Genomic DNA, 21,428 nt, shown 5'->3' on the forward strand with positions numbered 1-21,428 from the left:
AATATAAATGTGTAAACCGTATATAAATATTAATATAAGATTCATCAACATATTGACAAATTCAGTGACCACTGGTTTATTAGTTTTTGAAACATTATTACAGGACTAACAATGATTGATAGGATAATGTTTCTAATTTCTTGTACATCAAAAATTTTGTGACTTTGAATTTTTGTTCAATGACTGTATATATTAAGAGGAAGTAATGTAATATGATATTGTAACCACAAAATTGTCAAAATAAAAATATCAAATTATACTTTAAATATACTTTATTTTTTAACAGAAATTGTTTCAGTAGCTATGTTTATTTTAAATACAATTTTATTTTTTATTATCATAATAAACTTTTTTAATTGTTAAATTTAGACATTTAGTAACAGTAAATTCATGGATCTTAAGTCTCTAAATGATTAATTAATTTAAATTTTTTACCACTAATTTAGTGAATCGACAATAATTTATGTTTTTATTTCGTGTTCATTAAAGTGTGGTTAAAATGTTAAAAATACTTTAAGCAACAAAAGTTTAATTTTAAAAAAAATAATTGTTGTTGTTATTGTGTTCAAATGTTTATCCGGTATAATTTTTATGGTTATAAATTGCCTAATATAGTGTCTATAGTTTTACAAACCATTAAAATAATGTTTTTATAAATGATTCAACAAAATAAAGCACACGTTATTTTAACACATTATAAAATCCTATATAAATAAACAGAATGGATATATGAAATAAATAATATGAGGTGTTTTAAAACATAAACTTGAAAATTAAAATACTGGATAAACCAAATGTCATTAACAGTCATCAAACTGTTGAAACATGTATTGAATTGTGAATATACTGTTCATTACATAGAGTATAGATATATTAATAGTACAGTATGTTATATGTGTTTGCCATATATTTCACATTAGTTCTCATTAAAAGCAAATTATATTATATAACAAAAAAATACAGCTTTTCTTATAGCTATTGGTTATATTATACAGTATTATATGTGTATTGAACACAAAAAATAACAATAAAACCGAATATAAGTCATTTATTCATATAGTTATAAACTTAATCGTTTTGAGACACGATTGCAATTTCTGAGAGTAAAACCCTAATCAAACACAATTTACAGTAAATAGAGAGAGAGAGAGAGAGAGAGAGAGAGAGAGAGAGAGAGAGAGAGAGAGAGAGAGAGAGAGCTGTTAGAGAGTCGGCGTATAGACAATACCTGACTGTTTGATCGACACGATTGAGTGCCGACTAAGACATTTGGTGGCATAAACACAACACATATGCACTTTCAGTGTACAGTACTGTATATGATATGTCTTATACAATGAAGTGAATGTAAATCCCAGAATCTGTTCGCCAAAAATAAAATTGTCGTATAAATAGAGATCCAAACCATCGCTCCATTAGTTATATTAACTTCATATACCGGTATATATATAGCTATTTGGCACTTATAGTTGGATCGCACCGATACATCTCTAATATAAATAAAGTGTTGTGTGATAAGATGTGTAAACTTTTCAATACTTTTTATTAAAGGTATTAAACTTTTGTGTATTTATATTATAAAAGTATCCGAAATAAATAAGGCATAAAAAGTTTCGAGTATTTAGATATTATTTTTCTGTTATGTTTACTACAAGTATTAGATTATAAATACATCGGTAGTAAAGTAAATACCGCCAGAAGCTAATAGATATGAATAATTCAGAGCTAAGCTATAAGTTATATCTCAAGTAATGGTGACTTAGAGAAGGAGTTGTTGTATATATTTCTTAGTTTTTCATATATTCTTCATTTGCCGACTCTTCCCACTTAAAAGAGTATTATAAAAATAACACAAATTTTTGATGTACTTTACTTTACTGTCCAAACAGTGAGTGCCATATAAATAATATAAACAATTTTTATTCATCTGTTAATGTTTTCAGACATCGGACCTAAAATAAATTATCGGACAAAAAATATTCACTAATTCTACAATCGATTTCTAATGTTATTTCATATTTTTCTGCAAAAAAAAGGTAAACATTTTTAATTTTATAAACTTATCTCAAATATTTTATTTTCATGAAACATAAATTAATATATTTTATAATTTTAAAATTATATTTAATTAAATTTAATTTTCAATAATAATTTTATAATATAAATAAATTATTAGAATTTATGTATAGATTAATTTCAAAAATTAAAATAAATATAGAATTTTTTAATGTTTTCTAAATAAAATATTGTATATTACTTTATTATTAATTATGTTATATATACAGTATTTATATATATGAAATCTAATAATTTGCAATTAATTTTAACTAGATAGCTAATAGCAACATATTAACCACATAATTATTGTATTAATTAAAATATTATTACATCTAAAATGTGACAAAAATTAAGGCATTTTATGTATTCACGTAGAGTTGAAAAATAATTTTCATCTTTTATTTTTTTCTATACTAGTATATTAAATAAAAATAATATTTTGAATGACACTAATTTATATTTTTAATTAATGTATTTTTTACTTATGTGAATAAATTCAAAATTTTATTTATATTTTATCAAAAAATTAAATTTGCAAAAAAAGGTTTATTTATTTAAATAATAATTTAAATTTATAAGTTAGATTTATTATATCTATAAATTTATTAATAGTACAATTATTATTTTAGATAGTGTCAATTAAATATGTTTGAAAATAATAATATTATTATTTTATCATTATAATTATATATACTATTAATATATAATACATAAATAGAGTATTTAGTTTATTAAACTAGTATTAGTTATTGATTGAAAATTAAAGACAAAATCAAAATTAAGCATTAATTTATTAAATATTTGATTAATTACAAACACTCATAAATTATATATTAACATAAATTATCAGTTTATTAACTAAATGCTTAAAAAACTCATTTAATTAGATAACCTAAAAATATAAATATTTTTGTTTTTATATAATGATAATTAAAGTGATTATCATATTACAAATAAAATTATTACTTATTATATCATAGTAAAGTGTATAATTTTTAATAAAATTATTGACAAAAAATACATGTTTATTTATAAAAATAAATTATAAACATCTGAAAATGTAATTAGCTAAAACTAACATGTACACTTTTGTTTTAATAAATATTATTTATATTGTGTGTATATTTTATAGTTATCAATGATAACTTATCATATTATAAATAGATTCAGAGTGGTTTCAATAATAAATTATATAACTTTATTGTTAAAAAATTATTATTATTCCAACTAAAACACAATAAATTATATAAATTTTATTTTTATATTAAAGCATCTGGTGTTTAGGCTTACTGTATAAAAATAAAATACAATACAAAAATTGCTATAATATTACAATTTTTCTAAATGTATTAAAAAAACTTTCATTTTATAATTTTATAATATAATAAAAAGCATTTTACAGAAAATTACGCAAAATATTTTGATTATACATAATATTTCAATAGAAATGTTTTCAATAATATTTAGAGATTTTTGAATAACAATAGTAAAAATAGTCAATTTTTTATATGTAATATTTGAAGCAAACACTTATAATCTAATTAGACATTTGATGTCACTTCAAATAGTTATGATTAACATATTTAACTGTCAATCAATTTTATTGATAGTGAAATTTCTCATTTTGGATATTTTTTAAAGTTCACTATTTGTCTTAGTTTTAATATCAGTTTATTTGATACAATCTATGTATGAGTATGTGTTAGTGTATGACTAATATATCGGGGGACCGGCGCTTAAATGATGGTATTCAATGAATCAGCAAATGCTTAGTTGGCTTATTCAATATGTATGTGAAGGCATGCCTATGCCTAACCTCTCAATAGGAAAACTACTGTTTTACTATTTAATAGTTTTTCCTATTTAAGCCCTACAAGTGCCACGACGTTGGTGGTGGTAGTGGTGGTATCGGTGCGGTGCTGTGTGCCATACAACGTGCGGGTGATTTAAGTATATATTGAAAGTCTATAGGTATTAGGGCTGCGATGGAAATAATATCAATAATATTAGTCATACCATTACACGCATTGAGGCGACTCAGCATTCAGTCTAATATATTGTGACTTTTGATTGCAAATGATAGACAATTGTCGTTATATTCAATACACAAATCATTCAAATTCTCTCAATTCTCACAAATAGTTAAATATTTTTAGTTTTTATATACTTTTATATATGTGACACAAAAATATTTTGTTGTAACAGTTTTTGATTTGATAACAAAGTCAACGGAGTATACAATAAAATATATATTTTTGATATGTTTTGATATATGTTATGTTATGTGTTCTGTTTAATGTTATGGTTAAAAAAAAGTTTTTTTTCTGATTAAATTGTATTTTGAAGCAAAAATATATTTCAACAAAATTGACTTTCAATAAGTTATGTGAATGAAAATTGAATGGATAAATAAATGCGTAAACCTTTTTATCAGTAAAGTTGGTCTATAAAAGTTAATCAATCAACTATACATTGTCTATTTGATAAACTGTGTGTCTAATTGACATTAAATATTCAAATAAATCATTTGTTTGTATATTTTATGAACAAATTTTTGATGCAAATATATATTTTAAATGTTGTAAATACCGATTATATTAAACAGATTGTATGTGCAATAATAAACTACAAAAATCACAGTATGTATGTATCTAACTGTCTATAATTAGGAAAACAATTTTTATTATTATTATTAATCTATTATTAGTCTAATATAATATAAATTTATATAATAGAGTTCTTTACCCTTTTGTACAAAAATAGATTTGATCCGCAAATATTGTGTATTTATATATTGCAAAAATAATACACGCTTTATATACACGCTGTATATATATATATATATATATATATATATATATATATGTGTGTGTGTGTGTGTGTGTGTAAAGTATATAAACAAAAGTGTGAAGGAAGCTATAAATTTAAAGTAAATGTTATTTTTATTTATTAAATATTGAGTAAAAATCCATTGATATACCGTATATACAGTGCATATATCTTCTGTATATGATTTTGATGTAATATAATGTAATCTATAATCCAATATTATATATAACGATACAATTATGAACAATAGTATTGATAGAAATCAAATGTCTATTCAAGTGCTTCATAATGAGTGACTGAGACTTACGGTCATACACTGTATACCACTATAAGAATAGACGCTTTTGAGGCAAGTATTGAATTTCCTCATCATTTCATTGCAATTCACAACATCTGTAAGACTTCACATTGGCTTCACATTGAATACCAGTGCCATAACAATGAGTGATGATGTGATAGTGTCTGAAGAACTTATTGTTGTCTTCTAAGTCTACTGTCATTCCTTTACTTATTATCACTCGTTTTCTCTGCCCTTATGTTCAATGAGTTGTGATTTTCTTCTAGAGCTAACATTTTTTGTACTTTTGCATCACTAGCTCTCTCTCTCTCTCTCTCTCTCTCTCTCTCTCTCTTTCTTTCTTTCTTTCTTTCTCTATCTCTGTAGTGATTCACTTTCAATAGAAAATCTACTAAAACGACGATTAGGTCTAAAAATTTATTAGTTTCAATACATATAGACTCAGAGGATTTAGGAAATTATTCCTAGTCTTTGGGGATCATTGAATAGGGTATTGGCATTGACTTTGGAAGGGTAGTTAGTGATGACAAAAATTATATAATCTAACCTAACCTATACCTGGCAAGTCATGAACTCACTATTATTCCGGTCTTTTACGTTTACACTAATATATTGTATAGTAAATGACAATTTTAGTTTAATGCCTGGGAGGCAATTAAATATAGTTTTCAGTCTTATAAGTAGATATGAAATCAATATTATTATATCCCAGACCGCATAACCCAACCCCCCTCAGACCCCAACACTTGAAAATATATAGTGACTAACAATAATCTAAATGATTGTTTCATTATATCATTTCTCTCTAACCTCTCTCTAGTTCTTTGCTTTTGACTGAACCTCAAGTTCTTGTAAAGTCGTTATTGTATAACAAGCACAGTGTCTGAGGGCTATAATTTCAAAAGTATATAAACTAAAGGCTATAATATACACAATATATAAATAATAACTTCACCGCTATTTGACATCAGATTTTGCCACTATTTTAATGATAGTCAACTCATCATCAGCTCATTTAACAAAAACCTGTTATCCAAGTATCCACAGCTTCAACGGTTTGCTGATGACTCACTCACTCACTCACTCACTCACTCACTCACTCACTCACTCACTCACTCACCCACTCAGTCACTCACCCACTCAGTCACTCACTTATTCATTCATTCATTTACTTCATAGCTTCCGCTTGTCTTTTGATGTGTTCTTAAGTTGTGGTAATTGATGGTAAAAGCAGTTGCTTTGACAATAGTGATAGTCCTGCCCATCAACTCTTTGCCATTTGTTTGAGGCCTCCAATCAATTGTTTTTGTTTTAGTCTCAAAGTTTGACATTTATTTCCTTTAAACTCATTTTTCTTCCCAATATTTACACCATATTTTCACTGAAAGTATGTTATTTTCTCGTTAGTGTTAGCTTAAAGTTTTACCACAAGTTGCCTATTAGTGACAGGCGTTACCATTAAACATGGTTTTGTGATTTACTTTATTAGACAGACCCTAAATATCACCCCAATATGCTATATATCTAATATTTGTGGTGATATAACCTGACTATTAGGTGACCATTAGTGTCAATACTAGTGTCCAGTGATAATCATTACAGATGTTATACGTAATAACAATTTGGAAAACTTTATGGTATTGACTCCAGCATTAAGGGGTGAGTCCTTATTGCCTATCATTGCTGGCATCACCTCATAATTGTCATGTCTTTCATTTGTAACTTTTTTTAGACATGTTTGTCATAAAATATCGATTAATTTTTATTATAATAACAAATATATTAATGATTATAGTTTTTAATTATTAATATATTGTGTATATTTCTAATCTATAGTTTTAATGAATATCAGTTGTATTAGTGAAATGTTTTTAAATAAGTTTACTCTAAAATCATACAAACATTTGTATGCAATCTGTCAGTGAAGAAGTACTTGAAATGAATGAATTTAAGGCAAAATATGATGTTTTGTTTACTTGAATCCTAAGCACTAGTTTATGTGTTCATATCATTGATTAACTGTCTGTTTCTGCTTTTTGTATAATACTATGACTTTCTCAAGGCTTAGGCATCTCTTGTGTCGATTGTATCATATATTTTGATGACTGTCAATGTTAGTGGTGCTCATCCTATTGCCTCCACAATTCTCTCCCCGCAGTGATGCTACACGTGCTCAACATTTTCATAGTGAACTATATATAATAAAGCTTATGTATGCATACTATATATATATATAGCTAAATAGTAATATTTAAATTAACGGCACCTCATGTCTCTCGTGCCTCCATTCCGATGGTTTTGAAAGCACAGCCTCATAGCACAGCACATGTACCACAAAACTAGACAAATATAGCATCACTTGAAGGAAAGCCAACCAAAATGTAAAGCTTAAGTGTAGTCATGCACTGACTTTCCTCATCACTTCATTTAAGTCTTATTTGACTCAAATTTTTGTAAAAACTATTTAAACAAGTATTTTGAAATTTTTATTGTATTATATTATATAAGTGAAAACTATACGTCCTTTTAAAGTGCAATTTTAAATGTAAAATATTGTTCTCATATTATTCACAAAAAAAAATGTTTTGCCATCACTTTAGTTGTTGTTTTTTAGAGAAAAATTGCTTTTTTGCTATAGTTTGACATTTTTCAAAAAATAAAACTGTAGTTGTTTTCATCTACATAATAAATATTTTATTTCATGAAAATATTGATTTATGAACTGATTTTTTGAATGTTGTTATTTTATACTATAAAAGTTTAAAATCTAGAAAAACCATTGGATAGTTTATATTTATTTTTAAAAATAATCTTTATTGAAAAAGCAAATGTATAGTATATACAGTACTATAATACTATACCTAAAATAATGATATATGTTATATTAAAATTTATTATACATACAGTATAATAATAAATGTATATTACTTATATTGTATATTCATTAATTCAATTATAAAGAGCATCGTTTATTATACCTATTTTGTTGCTTATTTTTATTGATTATAATTTTACCTACATCTACACTACACCACTTCAAATATATTATTAATAATATTTATATTATGATAATTTTATTTATATAGGTATTATAAAAATCATATATAAGTTTATTTCCTTGATATTAATTTTATCGTCAATAAGTTATGTTAACAATGAGTGAAATTGTTTTTTAAATTAACATTTGAAAGTTGTCTGAAAATTGATATCATTAAATGTATCAAAACTTTTGATCCAAAAATGAGATTTACAGACAATAGACTTAAGTTTTGCTTCAAATTGTTGGCTGAGTTTCATTAAATTATTTATATCTCGACTTTTATCTGAATGTATCAAATCTGTGACTTGTTTTGCTATGAATTTCAATATTTATCAATTGATGAAATTATAGGATATTATTGTTTTGTCAAACAAGAAATGTTTAATATTTTAAAGATTACTTTATTTTAAAGTTTATATAAATTTTTAATAAAACTGTTTAAATATCTCTTTATATATTAATATATATATAAGACTCATGTCGTGCCAAATATCAGGTCAGTGTTGGCCATCACCTCCTGTGCCGTCAAACAAAATGATACCTCAAATATCGCAATCAAGTGGTCCACCGATCAGTGCGATTCCAGCCAAAGGTATCCGACCTCCCCGTCCATCGTTCGCATCATCTATACCTCAGAAATCAGTGCCAAATGTTAGCGCAAAGACAAGTGTTGTATTGAGAAACAAGACATCAGCAGCTAATCAGTCACAGCAGACAATTGTCGATAAGATTAAACAATACAGAAGTAAAGTTAATCAACAAATAGTAACAAATGTCAGCCAACCAGACAATGGATCGTCAAGTGTTGTCACCATCAATAGGTCCGATACAACTGTCTCGAAGAGAACAAGCAGTTCTTCGGGCTGTAGTTCAGCCAAAAGTGACTCGAGTGCCAGTCTTTGTGGTTTAGAGGGCACTACTGGTGTCACCATTGGTACCAACAGTTGTAGGGCTAAGACATCTGTGACACAGAGTTTGTGCAAAACTAAAGTCAATACTCTGTCTCTCATAGACTCCATAAACAATGGATTGAATGCAAACCAATTCAGTTATAATAATAATAATAATAATAATATTAATAGTAATAATGTATTGAAGAAAAGCAACGAAACGTTAACCATTTGTGATAATATCGGCAAAACTGGTCGATCATCGGCACCGACGGCTTCCATACCAGTAATGCAGAGACGCATTCAGAGGCCATCGAGTAGACCGACGTCCAGTATATTAGACACATCATCATCACTGGCAAAGACTATGACATCCAGCTATCAGTCGACATCCAATACATCACTGCCTTGTTTGGCCAAACCTACTCCTCAAGTGAAAGCAGTGTCTAAAATGTCTGTTTGTGAGGAAACAGTCGGCACTAATCGTAAATTTGATGGCCAGTGCTCGGGTCACGAGCCGAGCCACTCAATGAACAATAATCAAAGCACTTCTAGTCATAACAACAAATTGAAGACCACTTTTAATAAGGTCTCACAACAACAATCATACCATTCAAAGCCCGAACCAACCATTGCTATGGTGTCACCCATTATGGCCAGAGAACAGAACAGACGCCACTCCAAGAATGATAACTTAGATGACAACCGCACAGCAAAACTGATAAACAAATCCAACGATACCATTGATTCAACGGGTAATCTTAAGAAACATTATATTAAACGAACAGAAGATAAAAATAAAGTTAAAGTCAATATAAACGAGAATCAGTTGAATGGTCAGCATTTACAACAAGAGTCACCTGAAAATGCAATACAAGATCTCTCTCACGAGGAAGAGTCAGCTGGAAGTAGTGATATTGAAGCAGATCTGGTCAACATTAAACCAATGGCACCACTCATGAGGACTTCCCAATTAGCAATACTAAGAACTAATAGTCCAAAGCCAACCAATACTAACTCTTACAATAGATATCCCAATAACTACTCGACCATTGAAATCGGTTATATGAGTGACTGTACTCAAGTCAATAATAAGTCCCGTATGACTCGTCCTAATTCATACCGAACCTGTTATTCTTCTGTCGGTTCTAATAACGGATATATTACTGAAACTGATAGCTATACTGTACTCAATAGAAATAAGTTATTGTCAACAAAAACCGATTATATGAGTCCAACACATCGACCCTATAATGACACCGATAGGTGAGTACATAATATTTTTAACAAAACTTATTATTACCGGTAATATATCAATCTTATCATTCATTTGTTGATTCAACCAAAAGCTTTAAACATATAAAGGTTTTCTATTAATAAATTTAAAATCCAGTCTTAAAACCGCTAATACTTTCAAAATCTTTAATATTTTGTTCATATATTTTATATATTTGTTGTAAAATTACAATTTATATCATGAATTTATATGACTGGGAGGTAAAATCATGAAAATAATGTAATTTTAGATAATCTTTATCAGTGATCGGTATATATGATAATATTAAGGTAATGGGAGTACACTTGAAATTATATTAAAGGAATAAAAACTTGTAATTTCTAACCTATAGTACAATATTAACCTTTATTTTACTATTTAAGCGGTAATTTAGCAAAATATTTATTTTTTATTAAGTATATTACCGGTAATATTAACTTAATTTATTGACGTTATAGTACCGTAAATGTTATAATTATTGTAAGAATAATAAAACCTTTAGCTAAATACCAGTATTTTATATTTAATTATAGAATGGATTGCTTTTAATTGATAAAAATATAATTATCTTATATTATTATATAGTATTATACAGTAATATTGATAAAAATATATATGAATTGTGTTATATTAGGAGTTTAATTAATCAAATGAATAACAAGACTACACAAGAAATGAGACGTTTGAGGCGTGAGTTGGATCTGTCTCACGACAAGATCGCTACTTATACACAACAATTGGCAACTAATGTATACATTATTTTTTCAACACATTTTTATTTTTAATTGAAATATTGAAAAATACAAAAATCTAATTTTATTAATAATTTTTAATATGAAATTTTATTGCATATTAAAGGCACATATGGTGTCGGCATTTGAGCAATCATTGTCGTCTATGACACAGAGATTACAGCAGATGAGTGCATCTGCAGAACTAAAGGATAATGAGTTGATTCGTTTGAGGGCCACAATCGAGAAGCTGAGGAAACATGGATTTGTGGACAGTTGTGATGCAAAACATTTAAGTACTAAAGTTAAAACAACACTTATAAGACAGCATACATTTTCATATACTAACGATAATAAGGGTTAGATCTGAAACTTTTGACTACTAATAGCATTTTGTTTAAACTTGGTTTCCGTTATTTTTGAATGTTTAATAAATTTGTTTTATTTTTACTTTTAATTACAATGTTTTTTTTTAATTTATGTATTATATTTTATAAATATCTTATAAATATTAATTTTATTAATTAATAATTAGACTCATATTCTCAAATGTCTCGTCAATTATCAACTGAGTCGTTGTCAAGTATGTCTAGTGTTGTCGACGGTTTGCTATCACCTTTGAAGTCAAAGAAAAAACCCAAAACAGCAAAAACAATGACAACTCCTACTTCTGGATGGTTAAGGAGTTCATTCTCGAAAGCATTTAAAAAGAATAAGTCATTAACCAAAAGGGATACTCTGTCTGACGCTGACATTGGCATTGAAGGCGATTACAACTCTGTGCCCAATTCACCACTTATATGTTCCCATCCATTCCAATCAGATGGCAGTTCAAACAGCAATGAATTGGATTCGGATGACATACAGGTACTGAAGAGTGCTTTAAGAGAAAAGGATATGATTGTTACAGATCTGAGACTCGAGTCATTATCATCAGCACATCAGTTGGAGAGTCTCAAGCAAACCGTTAAACAAATGAGAGCTGAGATGTTAGCTCTAAAACAGGACAACGATAGACTCAACCGATTAGTTACTTCCAAATCATTGGCTTCTTCACTCAGTTCAATGACATCTGCTATTTGTGTCCAAAGCTCGACAAATGGTAGTTTGCCTTTAAATCATCAAAAGAAATCATTTGATGACAATATAGCTAATAGTTTGGAAAGTCTTGAAATGGATGTCAATAATGGTTCTAAAATTGTTACTATAAATTCTGGTACACACACCATTTCGTCAATGATGGTGACATTTAAAACAACTTGGGATCAGCTTGATTTGATGATTAAAAATGCATTCAAAGAGCATATCACTCGTATTGATTCAAATTGTGGATTAGGATTGACAATTGATGTATTGGCCTGTTATCAATTGGGAGCAGAAAGATTACAAAGAAATATCGACAATAAGTTACAATCACTAAAAAAGTTTAATCCAGAAATACTTCCATTCGAGTATATAGTGAATGATAATCGCATTTATCTTCAATTTAAGTCAGCAAACGATTCACTAGTATTTGATACTTTGACTCCAAAATCATTTATCAATCAATATATAGGACTACTTAATGATCACAAATGCATTATATTGTACGGTACGAATCGTACGGGAAAAACTCATTTAGCCTATAAATTGGCCGAATATCTTGCTATTAGACGAGCAGCTGAAACGAGAAGTCCGGGAACTACTATCAAGTGTTGTCCGGAAGGATCGATTGCAACCTTTAGTGTTGATCACAAGTCAGCTAAAAAACTTCGGGCATATTTGTCGAGTGTTGCCGAACAGTGCGAATCGGATGCACTGTCTATTCATTTACCGACTGTTATTGTTTTAGATGATTTGCATTATGTATCCATTGCTGAAGTATTTAATGGTTCACTCAATATAACTCACACCAAATGGTAAATTTAGATAATATATTTCATATAACTATTTTTATTTTTATTGATTGAATATTATCATTGATTTGATTAGTCCATATATAATCGGCACAATGAATCAGACAACTTTGTCATCAAATGATCTCCAAATAAATAATAACTTTCAATGGGTTTTATACGATAATCATTCGGAACCCGTCAAAGGTTTTCTGGGTCGTCATCTCAAACGAAAACTCATTGAAACTGAAGTAAAATTGACCTCAAATAACATGATTATAGATTCGGATCTCAATAATGTTATTGAATGGATATCCAAATTATGGATTCATTTAAATGAATTTATTGAAAAACATGCCTCACCTGATAACACAATTGGTATGATTTTTATTTATAAATTAGTTTCATATCTAAAAATTTATATTTGCTTATTAGGTCCTCGAATTTTCTTTTCATGTCCAATGGATATCAATGGCTCTCAAATATGGTTCACTGATCTCTGGAACTCATCAATTATTCCATACTTGATTGCTGCCATACGCGACGGTATTCAAATGTATGGCAAACGAAATGCATTTGTTGATCCAACTGATTGGATCATTGAAACATATCCGTGGATTTCGGCCATTGATTGGGTTAAACATTTGCGAAGATTACGCGCCATAGATGTCAACATTGAAGGAACTCAACTAAACAACTGTAACGAAAAACTCAATAATTTAAACACCAATTCAAATGATGCACTCGTATGTATTCAATTGATTTGTTATATTTTATATATTGAATATAATATTTATAGTTATCAACATTATATATACAGTATAATAAATGTATATTATTTTAATTAATTATTTTATAAAAATAATGATATTTTTATATTTCAGTCAAATATGTTGATGAAACTCCAAGAAGCAGCTAATTATTCCAATTCTAGTCAACAAAATCAGTCTATCAATAAAAACAATAATAATAATAATAATGATATAACGTCTCTTATGGGCACTTAAATCAATTAACAAATAATAATTTTATATTTACACTACAGTACAGTATATTTATTGCACATTTTATATGGGTTTTTAAAAAATAAATTTGTTAACATATTTCTAAGTCAATGGCTTTTTTATATGATATATAAATTATTATACAAACAGTGACAAAGAATAAGTGAATTTATATAAATAGACATTTTTAATATATTAATTTAAGCAAATTTTTTACATTAAATTTATATAAATAAATAACTTAATATATGTAACTATTTATTATATATTATACAAAAATTTTATATTAACTTTTTATGTCGATATTTTTATTGTTTTGTATATTTTGTGACAAATAATTTATATAATAAAAATAAAGAATTTAATTAATAAAATTAATTTTACATAAATAAAAATTTCTATTAATAATGATATACTATATTTATATTCAGTATTTGGTATTTATAAGCAATAATTAATATTATATTTTGAAACAATGAATTGAATCATTGATTTTTTAATTAAAAATAAACTTAAATATCAGTTACAATAATAAACAAATATATTGTACTTCTCGGTAGTTCTCTAACCGCATAACAATATAGCGGACAAAATAGAGATATCAATGTATTAAATGTACCGCAGTTTGTGGTCAGATGTGGTAAAAATTTGCCGATTGGGACAACAATTAGTTTATTATTACATATTAAAAGATTATTAATATCTTTAATACAATTATTTCAATTACAGTACTTTAGTTGTTGTTATCGCCTATAATGTGATGTAATAGTAATTATATGAAACAATGTGCGCAAAATCCAGACATATGTTTAATACAGTATAATATATAATAATAAATAACAATAACTATTAATATAATAATTATAATAATAATAATATTATTATTATTTGCAAATTACAACAAAACATATAAATATTATTTTAATAACAATTAATAGATTTAGTTATGCATTGAATAACATAAATAGTTATAATTGTTGACAACATTTTGATGCACTAAACAAATGCAAACTTAAGTGACTTAAGTGTTAATTTCAATATTGATATTAAATTAACGGTAAGTTTTGTGTCAAACAATGATTTTTGTTAATCAAATGTCAAAACGATGTTTACATTTAAATTATTATTAAAACCAAAGTAGACTTCTTGAGATGAGACAAGTGGTGTATAAATGTTATGATTGAATAACATATGAATGAAATGCAATGTCAATGTTTGTGGTCAGTGGACAACTGCGGTATTGTCCATTCGTTGGATATAAAGACGAAACAGTGGTCACAATTAAGTTATCAAAGATTGGAGTTCAAGCGTTTATCATCGGCTCCGCAGTCGATTTGGGCCATTGGTGGCGATCATCAGATTTACATCTATTTGCCGGCCAGTGATATACCGATCCGAGTGTGTGCTCTGACATATGAGAACCAGAGGTGGAATCCGGTCACACAGTTTAGTTCAAAGATATTACTGCCGACCGACAGACCGGCTTTTAGTTGTGCCGACGGAACGTTAGCGTTGCCTAAGGATAGCTTTACATTACCATCAAAGTCATGGCAGTGGGAAAGTGATTGGTATGTCGACAACAACATTGAAGGCGAACCCTTAGAGCCCGAGGGCTGGTCTTATGCTATTGACTTTCCGATGAAGTTTTCGAGCGAAAGGCGTTGGAATTCAATGGTTAGGCGGAGACGTTGGCTTAGGTTTCGTAGGTCTGATGAATGACTTTATTATCAATTAAAGAGTTTTATTTATAAATTACTGTATTATTATAATAAAGATATGTTGCGGTGAATGAATGGACACTTTTGGAATCAATTCATGGTGATTATGTTACCGAACCATTTATTGATATATCTACGGGTGGTTATGAAGTACACGGAACTAATAATGGAGTATTAGCTGTTTGGGCCGTTACTATCATTGGCAGAGTTATGTATAGAACAGGCATCGAGAAGTACTCACCCGAAGGTGTTTCTTGGATTAACGTTTCAGTTCCTACCGGTTGGGAAGTAAACCAAATATCTTGTGGTCCATCAGGTCTTGTTTGGGCCATTGCTTGGGACGGATCGGCATTAGTCAGAACCGGTATTAACAGAGATAATGTTTTTGGTAACAATTGGATTAGAGTTGACGCACCAAATAAGTCTAAATTAATGCAAATATCTGTTGGAATGGATGGTGTTTGGGCTCTAACCAGGGATGGAAAGGTTTGGTTCCGAAAAGGCGTGCGCGGACTCAACTCTGGTCATAACGATAAGTGTGCGGTCGGCTCGGGTTGGGTTGAAATGCTTCAAGAAATGTCTTTATTGTCTGTCACTACTAACGATCAGGTATTTGAATATTTAAAATCTTCGTTATTCTTGTTTTCTAAATTATTATCATTTATAACAGGTTTGGGCTCTGAGTCCGGACAAGAAATGTCTTTATTATCGGACAGGAATTACTTACGGAGAGCTGACTGGAAAGTCATGGAAATTGGTATCACAACAGCCTATTAACTATATCAGCCAAAAGATTGTCAACAAAGGCGTTGAACAACAATTGGATTCAATAAGCATATCATCTCAAGACTCATGTTTTTCAAGTTTATCCGATAATCAAACTCAAGCGTGGATTTGGATATCGGCCGCGTGTTGTTCGCTACAAATTGATTCGTATTTTCAATTTTCTCAATCATCTCATGACTCGCAATCATCTCTTGATTTGTCAATTGGTTATACATCTGATAAAAATTGTGAAGACTGTCAATGGAAAAGCAATATATTAATGCAATTAAATAAAAGGTTTGCATTGATATTATTGTCATTAATTAATAAATGTTAATAAATTAAAACATTAATAATTTTGTACTATACATATGTTTTAATTGAAATGAAATAGGATTGAAATTGAAATGAAAGATTTTATGTCAATCTATCCTAAAGCTATTGAATCTGGTGTTTGGATAAAATCTGGTACTTGTTTTGTGGCGAAAACAACTGATAAAACATCGATTACTTGGTGTTCGGGACTATTAGAACTAGAAAGACAAGGAGTCGAGAAAAATACCGAAAGCGGGACTCTAACCATCACTTATTCAATATCACATCAAAAGACAAAATCAGAGAAAATTGTATTAAATTTGGCCGAAATTGTTACTTCTTTTATTGATTCAATTGATGTAACGTTATATTCACCACACAATTGTTTGTTTATTATAACAAACAATGCTATTATAAAATTAAAATTTCAAACTGATAATGAAATGGATGATTGGTTGGCCACTATTAATACAGTTTGTGCCGATTTGCACGGTATTAGTAACTCAATTACTACCTCACTATCTGGTGCTCTGCTATATTGCATAACAAATAAAGGTTTGAAAATTTGTATAAAATAGTAAATTTTCTAAAAATTTGCTTTTTTAGGAGATTTATACGTTGGTTATACTATTAGCGAAGACAATATATTTTATTATTTGTTAAGCGGAGGTCATTTTAAATCAGTTTGTGTTTGTCTTGATATTTGTTGGGCAATATCTTATGAAAATGTTCTGTGGATTCATAATAGAGGCACAGGAGGTGGTATTTATCAAACAGTTACGGGTGCTAACAATAATTGCAATCAAATGACGGATACAATGTCTTATATTTGTTATGAAAATCAACGCTGGAATCCATTAACTGGTTTTGCAGCTAAAGGTATCTTATTTACTGATTGAGTTAAAAATGATAACATTTTTAAATAACTCAAACATTACCGTAATCTTAATGTAATACAATTTTTTAAATTTATAAATCTAACGATAGGTCTGCCCACTGATCGTTATATGTGGAGCGATGAGACAGGAAGATATGAATTACTAAAAGATAGTATGAAATTGTTATCAAAACATTGGCAATGGATCAGTGAGTGGAGTATAGATTATACAGTAGATAACGGTGCCGTAGACACTGAGGGTTGGCAGTATGCCATTGACTTCCCATTTGAATATCATTCAGAAAGAAGATTCACAGATTATGTTCGTCGGCGACGTTGGATTCGAAGATCTAGACTTACAACTACGGGTCCATTCATAGATATGTCAAAAACTCCTATAATCAGTGCATCGATGTATTGTTCAAATTTTAAAAGCCAATCCATTGGTGAAGTAATACTTAACGTGTGGGCTGTTTCAGCTGATGGACACGCTTTATGTAGATTAGGTGTGAGTAGAATCAATCCCAAAGGTTTGTCGTGGGAACACGTCTCGTGTGAACAACCTTTAAGTGATATAAGTGTTGGCGGTTATGGAAACTTTATTCAAGTCTGGGCCATAGCTACAGATGGTTCGGCTTTTTTAAGGCATGGCATTAACCGCACGTCTCCCGCGGGAACCGTTTGGTTTCATGTAGAGGCACCGCGACCTCAATGTCCACTAACTCAGATAAGTATCGGAAAAAACGGTGTTTGGGTTATTGATGGTAAACATAGACTTTGGATGAGAGAAGAAATTGTTGATACATTTCCAGAGGGAACACATTGGAAGAAAGTTGACGACAATGTTATTAAAATAAGTGTCAATAATTGTGATGACTTTTGGGCTATTATTAGATGTCAACAAAATGAATCATTTGTTCTCAGAATTGCCAAAAGAATTGGTATTACTAGTGAAGTCCGTATGGGAACCGATTGGCAAATATTTAACAAACATTTAAATCGTATGCAATTTATATGTGTAATAAACAATGACAACAATAATACATCTGAAAATTTGGGTGATTTAAACAGTTAACTACTCAATCGTTTAGATAGTATTTTTCAATTGTAAATATAATTTTGTTAAACATTTTTTGTTGTAAATTTTAACTTACTTTACTATGATTTTAGTTATAACTATAATTAATTAAAACTACTGTATTTTTATATACAATTGTTATTTATAATATTTTTATTGTTTATATTATTTTGATAATAGTTTTCTAATCATTGCAATACAGTTAATGTTTGCCACATTCTGTAAGAGATTATTACAAAGTTTGGATATAATAAAAAAAAATTAATTTTATAACATTTAATAAACTACTCGTTTGTAAAATAATTTTAATTATTAAGAAATACTGTACACTAAAGCCTATTGAAAATTAACTTTATATCTATATATATATCTCTATATATATCTATAAATATATAATTTTTATACTGTAGTTGTTTGTGAACTTACTTTTTTACATTTGTTAGAATAATTTAAATTCATTATCATTTATTAATAATAATAAATTATAATAGTATTATTAATATTAATACATTATACAGTATGTAAAGCTATCTACACTACAGTTTACCTTGGTGCAACAATTTTATACAATAGATGTCTATCTAATACAAGTCTATTCAAATACCATGATATCATTGTATTGTGTAAATGCATATGTAGTCTATGAATAGCATAAAAACACATATTTTCAACTATTATTTTTTAATCAAATCTAATATTATAATTTACATTTTTTATTTAAAAAGTGTCATTACTATAAATAAATAAAATATAAATAAAAAATGTAAATTATAATATTAGATTTGACTTAGATAGACATCTATTGTATAAAATTGTTGCACCAAGGTAAACTGTAGTGTAGATAGCTTTACATACTGTACACATGTATCATATAATGTTAAATATTTATAGTAAGATTGAGTTTAATACACTTTGAGATGACTGGACGTTAACCCAATTATCAAAGCGATATTTGTTGACTGTATTTGACTGTAAAACTAGAGAAATATATAATAGTATAATAAATGTAATAAAATTTTTATATTTTGTATTATGAATGAAATGTGTATTTAATATTATAGTAATATATTAAATATATTTATGTGAATGTAGTACACGTTGCATGAGAGCACTGGTAGGTGTTTGACACATACCTTATCTATTAATATCATATGTTTGATGTTTTATACAGATTATTACATTTGTAACAAAACATTAACTTAACTGACAATTAATTAGTTATTAATTATTTATTTTGTTTGAATAACAACACAATTAGTTGTGTGTGAGATATGCCTAATGGCAGACATACAGCCATAAGAGTGCTTATCCTATGTTTGTTATGGTATATAACAAGTGCTGGAAATGGTGTTATCGGTAAACTACTTCTCCAGTCATTCCCTTATCCGATAACTGTGACAATCGTGCAGTTGTTGTCAATCACCATATATTCATTGCCAGCCCTATCACTGATCAGTCGTGGCAAACGTGAGCCGACTCTTGAGTGGTCATACTATGTGAAGATCATTATTCCTCTGGCTTTCGGCAAATTCTTTGCTTCAGTCTCTTCACATATCAGTCTATGGGCTGTTCCCGTGTCATACGCTCACACAGGTATGCCATCGACTATATTGTCATATAATTGATATAAATATTGATAATAATAGAGAATAATCTTTAATTGATTTAATTGTTTCAAATAATAATAAAATATTTTATTTCTTTGAATATCTAGTGAAGGCTTCGATGCCTTTATTTGTAGTGATTTTGTCGAGAGTTTTATTAGGAGAAAAACAAACGACAAAAGTATGTCTTGAGTTTGCATAACATTTATATGAAATATAATAACAATTGTATGAAATAATTAGGTTTATCTATCATTGGCGCCAATAGTGGTCGGCATACTTATAGCCACTATCACTGAACTTGAGTTCAATATAATAGGTCTCGTGTCGGCTCTCTTCTCAATCTTTGTCTTTTCTTTACAGAATATCTTCTCTAAACAGGTTTGTCTCATATTGTGATAAAAAATATTTTATTAATTATTAAATTATCAGGTAATGCGTGAAACATCACTACATCACATAAGATTGCTTCACGTGTTGGCCCGATTGGCACTCATTATGTTTATTCCCATTTGGTTTTGGCACGACTTCCTCGACATACTATACAGTGAGAGTACGACAACATTGGACGGTTGGATCGTTGCCTTATTCCTATTCATCGATGGTTTGGCCAACTTTTTGCAAAATGTCATCGCCTTTACGGTGCTATCAATGGTAACACCGCTGACGTATTCCGTGTGTAATGCATCCAAACGTATAGCAATTATCACATGTTCTGTAATAATGTTGAAGAATCCGGTGACACCTATGAATGTCTTGGGTATGAGTTTTGCTATATTTGGCGTTTTCTACTATAATAAGGTCAGTATTGATATTAGTTTTATGTCTTGTAATATGATTATAGATATTATTGTGATGTCATGTTTAGGCCAAATACGATCAAATGTCAGAAGAAAAACTAAAACCAATCCTTCCGTACACTAAAAGTGATAGCAATTTATTACTGAAATACGCCAATCAATCGCATCATAACATTGGCTTCAATTACATTAGCAATGGATCAAAGACACTGCAAAATGGACACACATATCATTATTAATGATATATATGTTTAGACAATAAATTAGTGAT

General features: G+C 28.6%; 2 protein-coding genes across 6 annotated transcripts; both read left to right on the top strand.

Annotated features, from left to right (window-relative positions):
- The first annotated feature begins 1,958 nt into the window (after positions 1 to 1,958).
- Positions 1,959 to 14,035, top strand: LOC128958762 (neuron navigator 2-like). Of its 5 annotated transcripts, none has more exons than XM_054304684.1 (8): positions 1,959 to 2,036; positions 8,699 to 10,381; positions 11,026 to 11,140; positions 11,250 to 11,481; positions 11,658 to 13,020; positions 13,094 to 13,374; positions 13,432 to 13,742; positions 13,881 to 14,035. In XM_054304684.1, the coding sequence occupies exons 2-8, from the start codon at positions 8,703 to 8,705 to the stop codon at positions 14,001 to 14,003; spliced, it is 4,104 nt and encodes a 1,367-aa protein (XP_054160659.1). In that variant the 5' UTR covers positions 1,959 to 2,036; positions 8,699 to 8,702; the 3' UTR covers positions 14,004 to 14,035. The 5 variants fall into 5 exon arrangements, with proteins under 5 accessions (XP_054160659.1, XP_054160657.1, XP_054160662.1 ...); XM_054304682.1 differs by lacking the exon at positions 1,959 to 2,036 and adding an exon at positions 4,624 to 4,697; XM_054304687.1 differs by lacking the exon at positions 1,959 to 2,036 and adding an exon at positions 4,624 to 4,697 and having other exon boundaries at positions 11,250 to 11,418.
- Positions 14,036 to 14,978: 943 nt separating this feature from the next.
- LOC128958072 (tectonin beta-propeller repeat-containing protein 1-like) lies at positions 14,979 to 21,396 on the top strand. Its single transcript, XM_054303888.1, has 12 exons — positions 14,979 to 15,057; positions 15,142 to 15,706; positions 15,775 to 16,327; positions 16,389 to 16,780; positions 16,878 to 17,353; positions 17,405 to 17,677; positions 17,786 to 18,676; positions 20,023 to 20,346; positions 20,468 to 20,538; positions 20,601 to 20,738; positions 20,790 to 21,158; positions 21,226 to 21,396. Exons 2-12 carry the CDS (start codon positions 15,192 to 15,194, stop codon positions 21,394 to 21,396), a joined length of 4,173 nt encoding a protein of 1,390 aa, XP_054159863.1. The 5' UTR covers positions 14,979 to 15,057; positions 15,142 to 15,191.
- Positions 21,397 to 21,428: the final 32 nt, after the last annotated feature.

This window comes from Oppia nitens, unplaced genomic scaffold, assembly GCF_028296485.1.
Source record: "Oppia nitens isolate AA-2021 unplaced genomic scaffold, nextdenovo-longstitch-racon4-pilon3 scaffold3_pilon_pilon_pilon, whole genome shotgun sequence".
Lineage (NCBI taxonomy): Eukaryota > Metazoa > Arthropoda > Arachnida > Sarcoptiformes > Oppiidae > Oppia > Oppia nitens.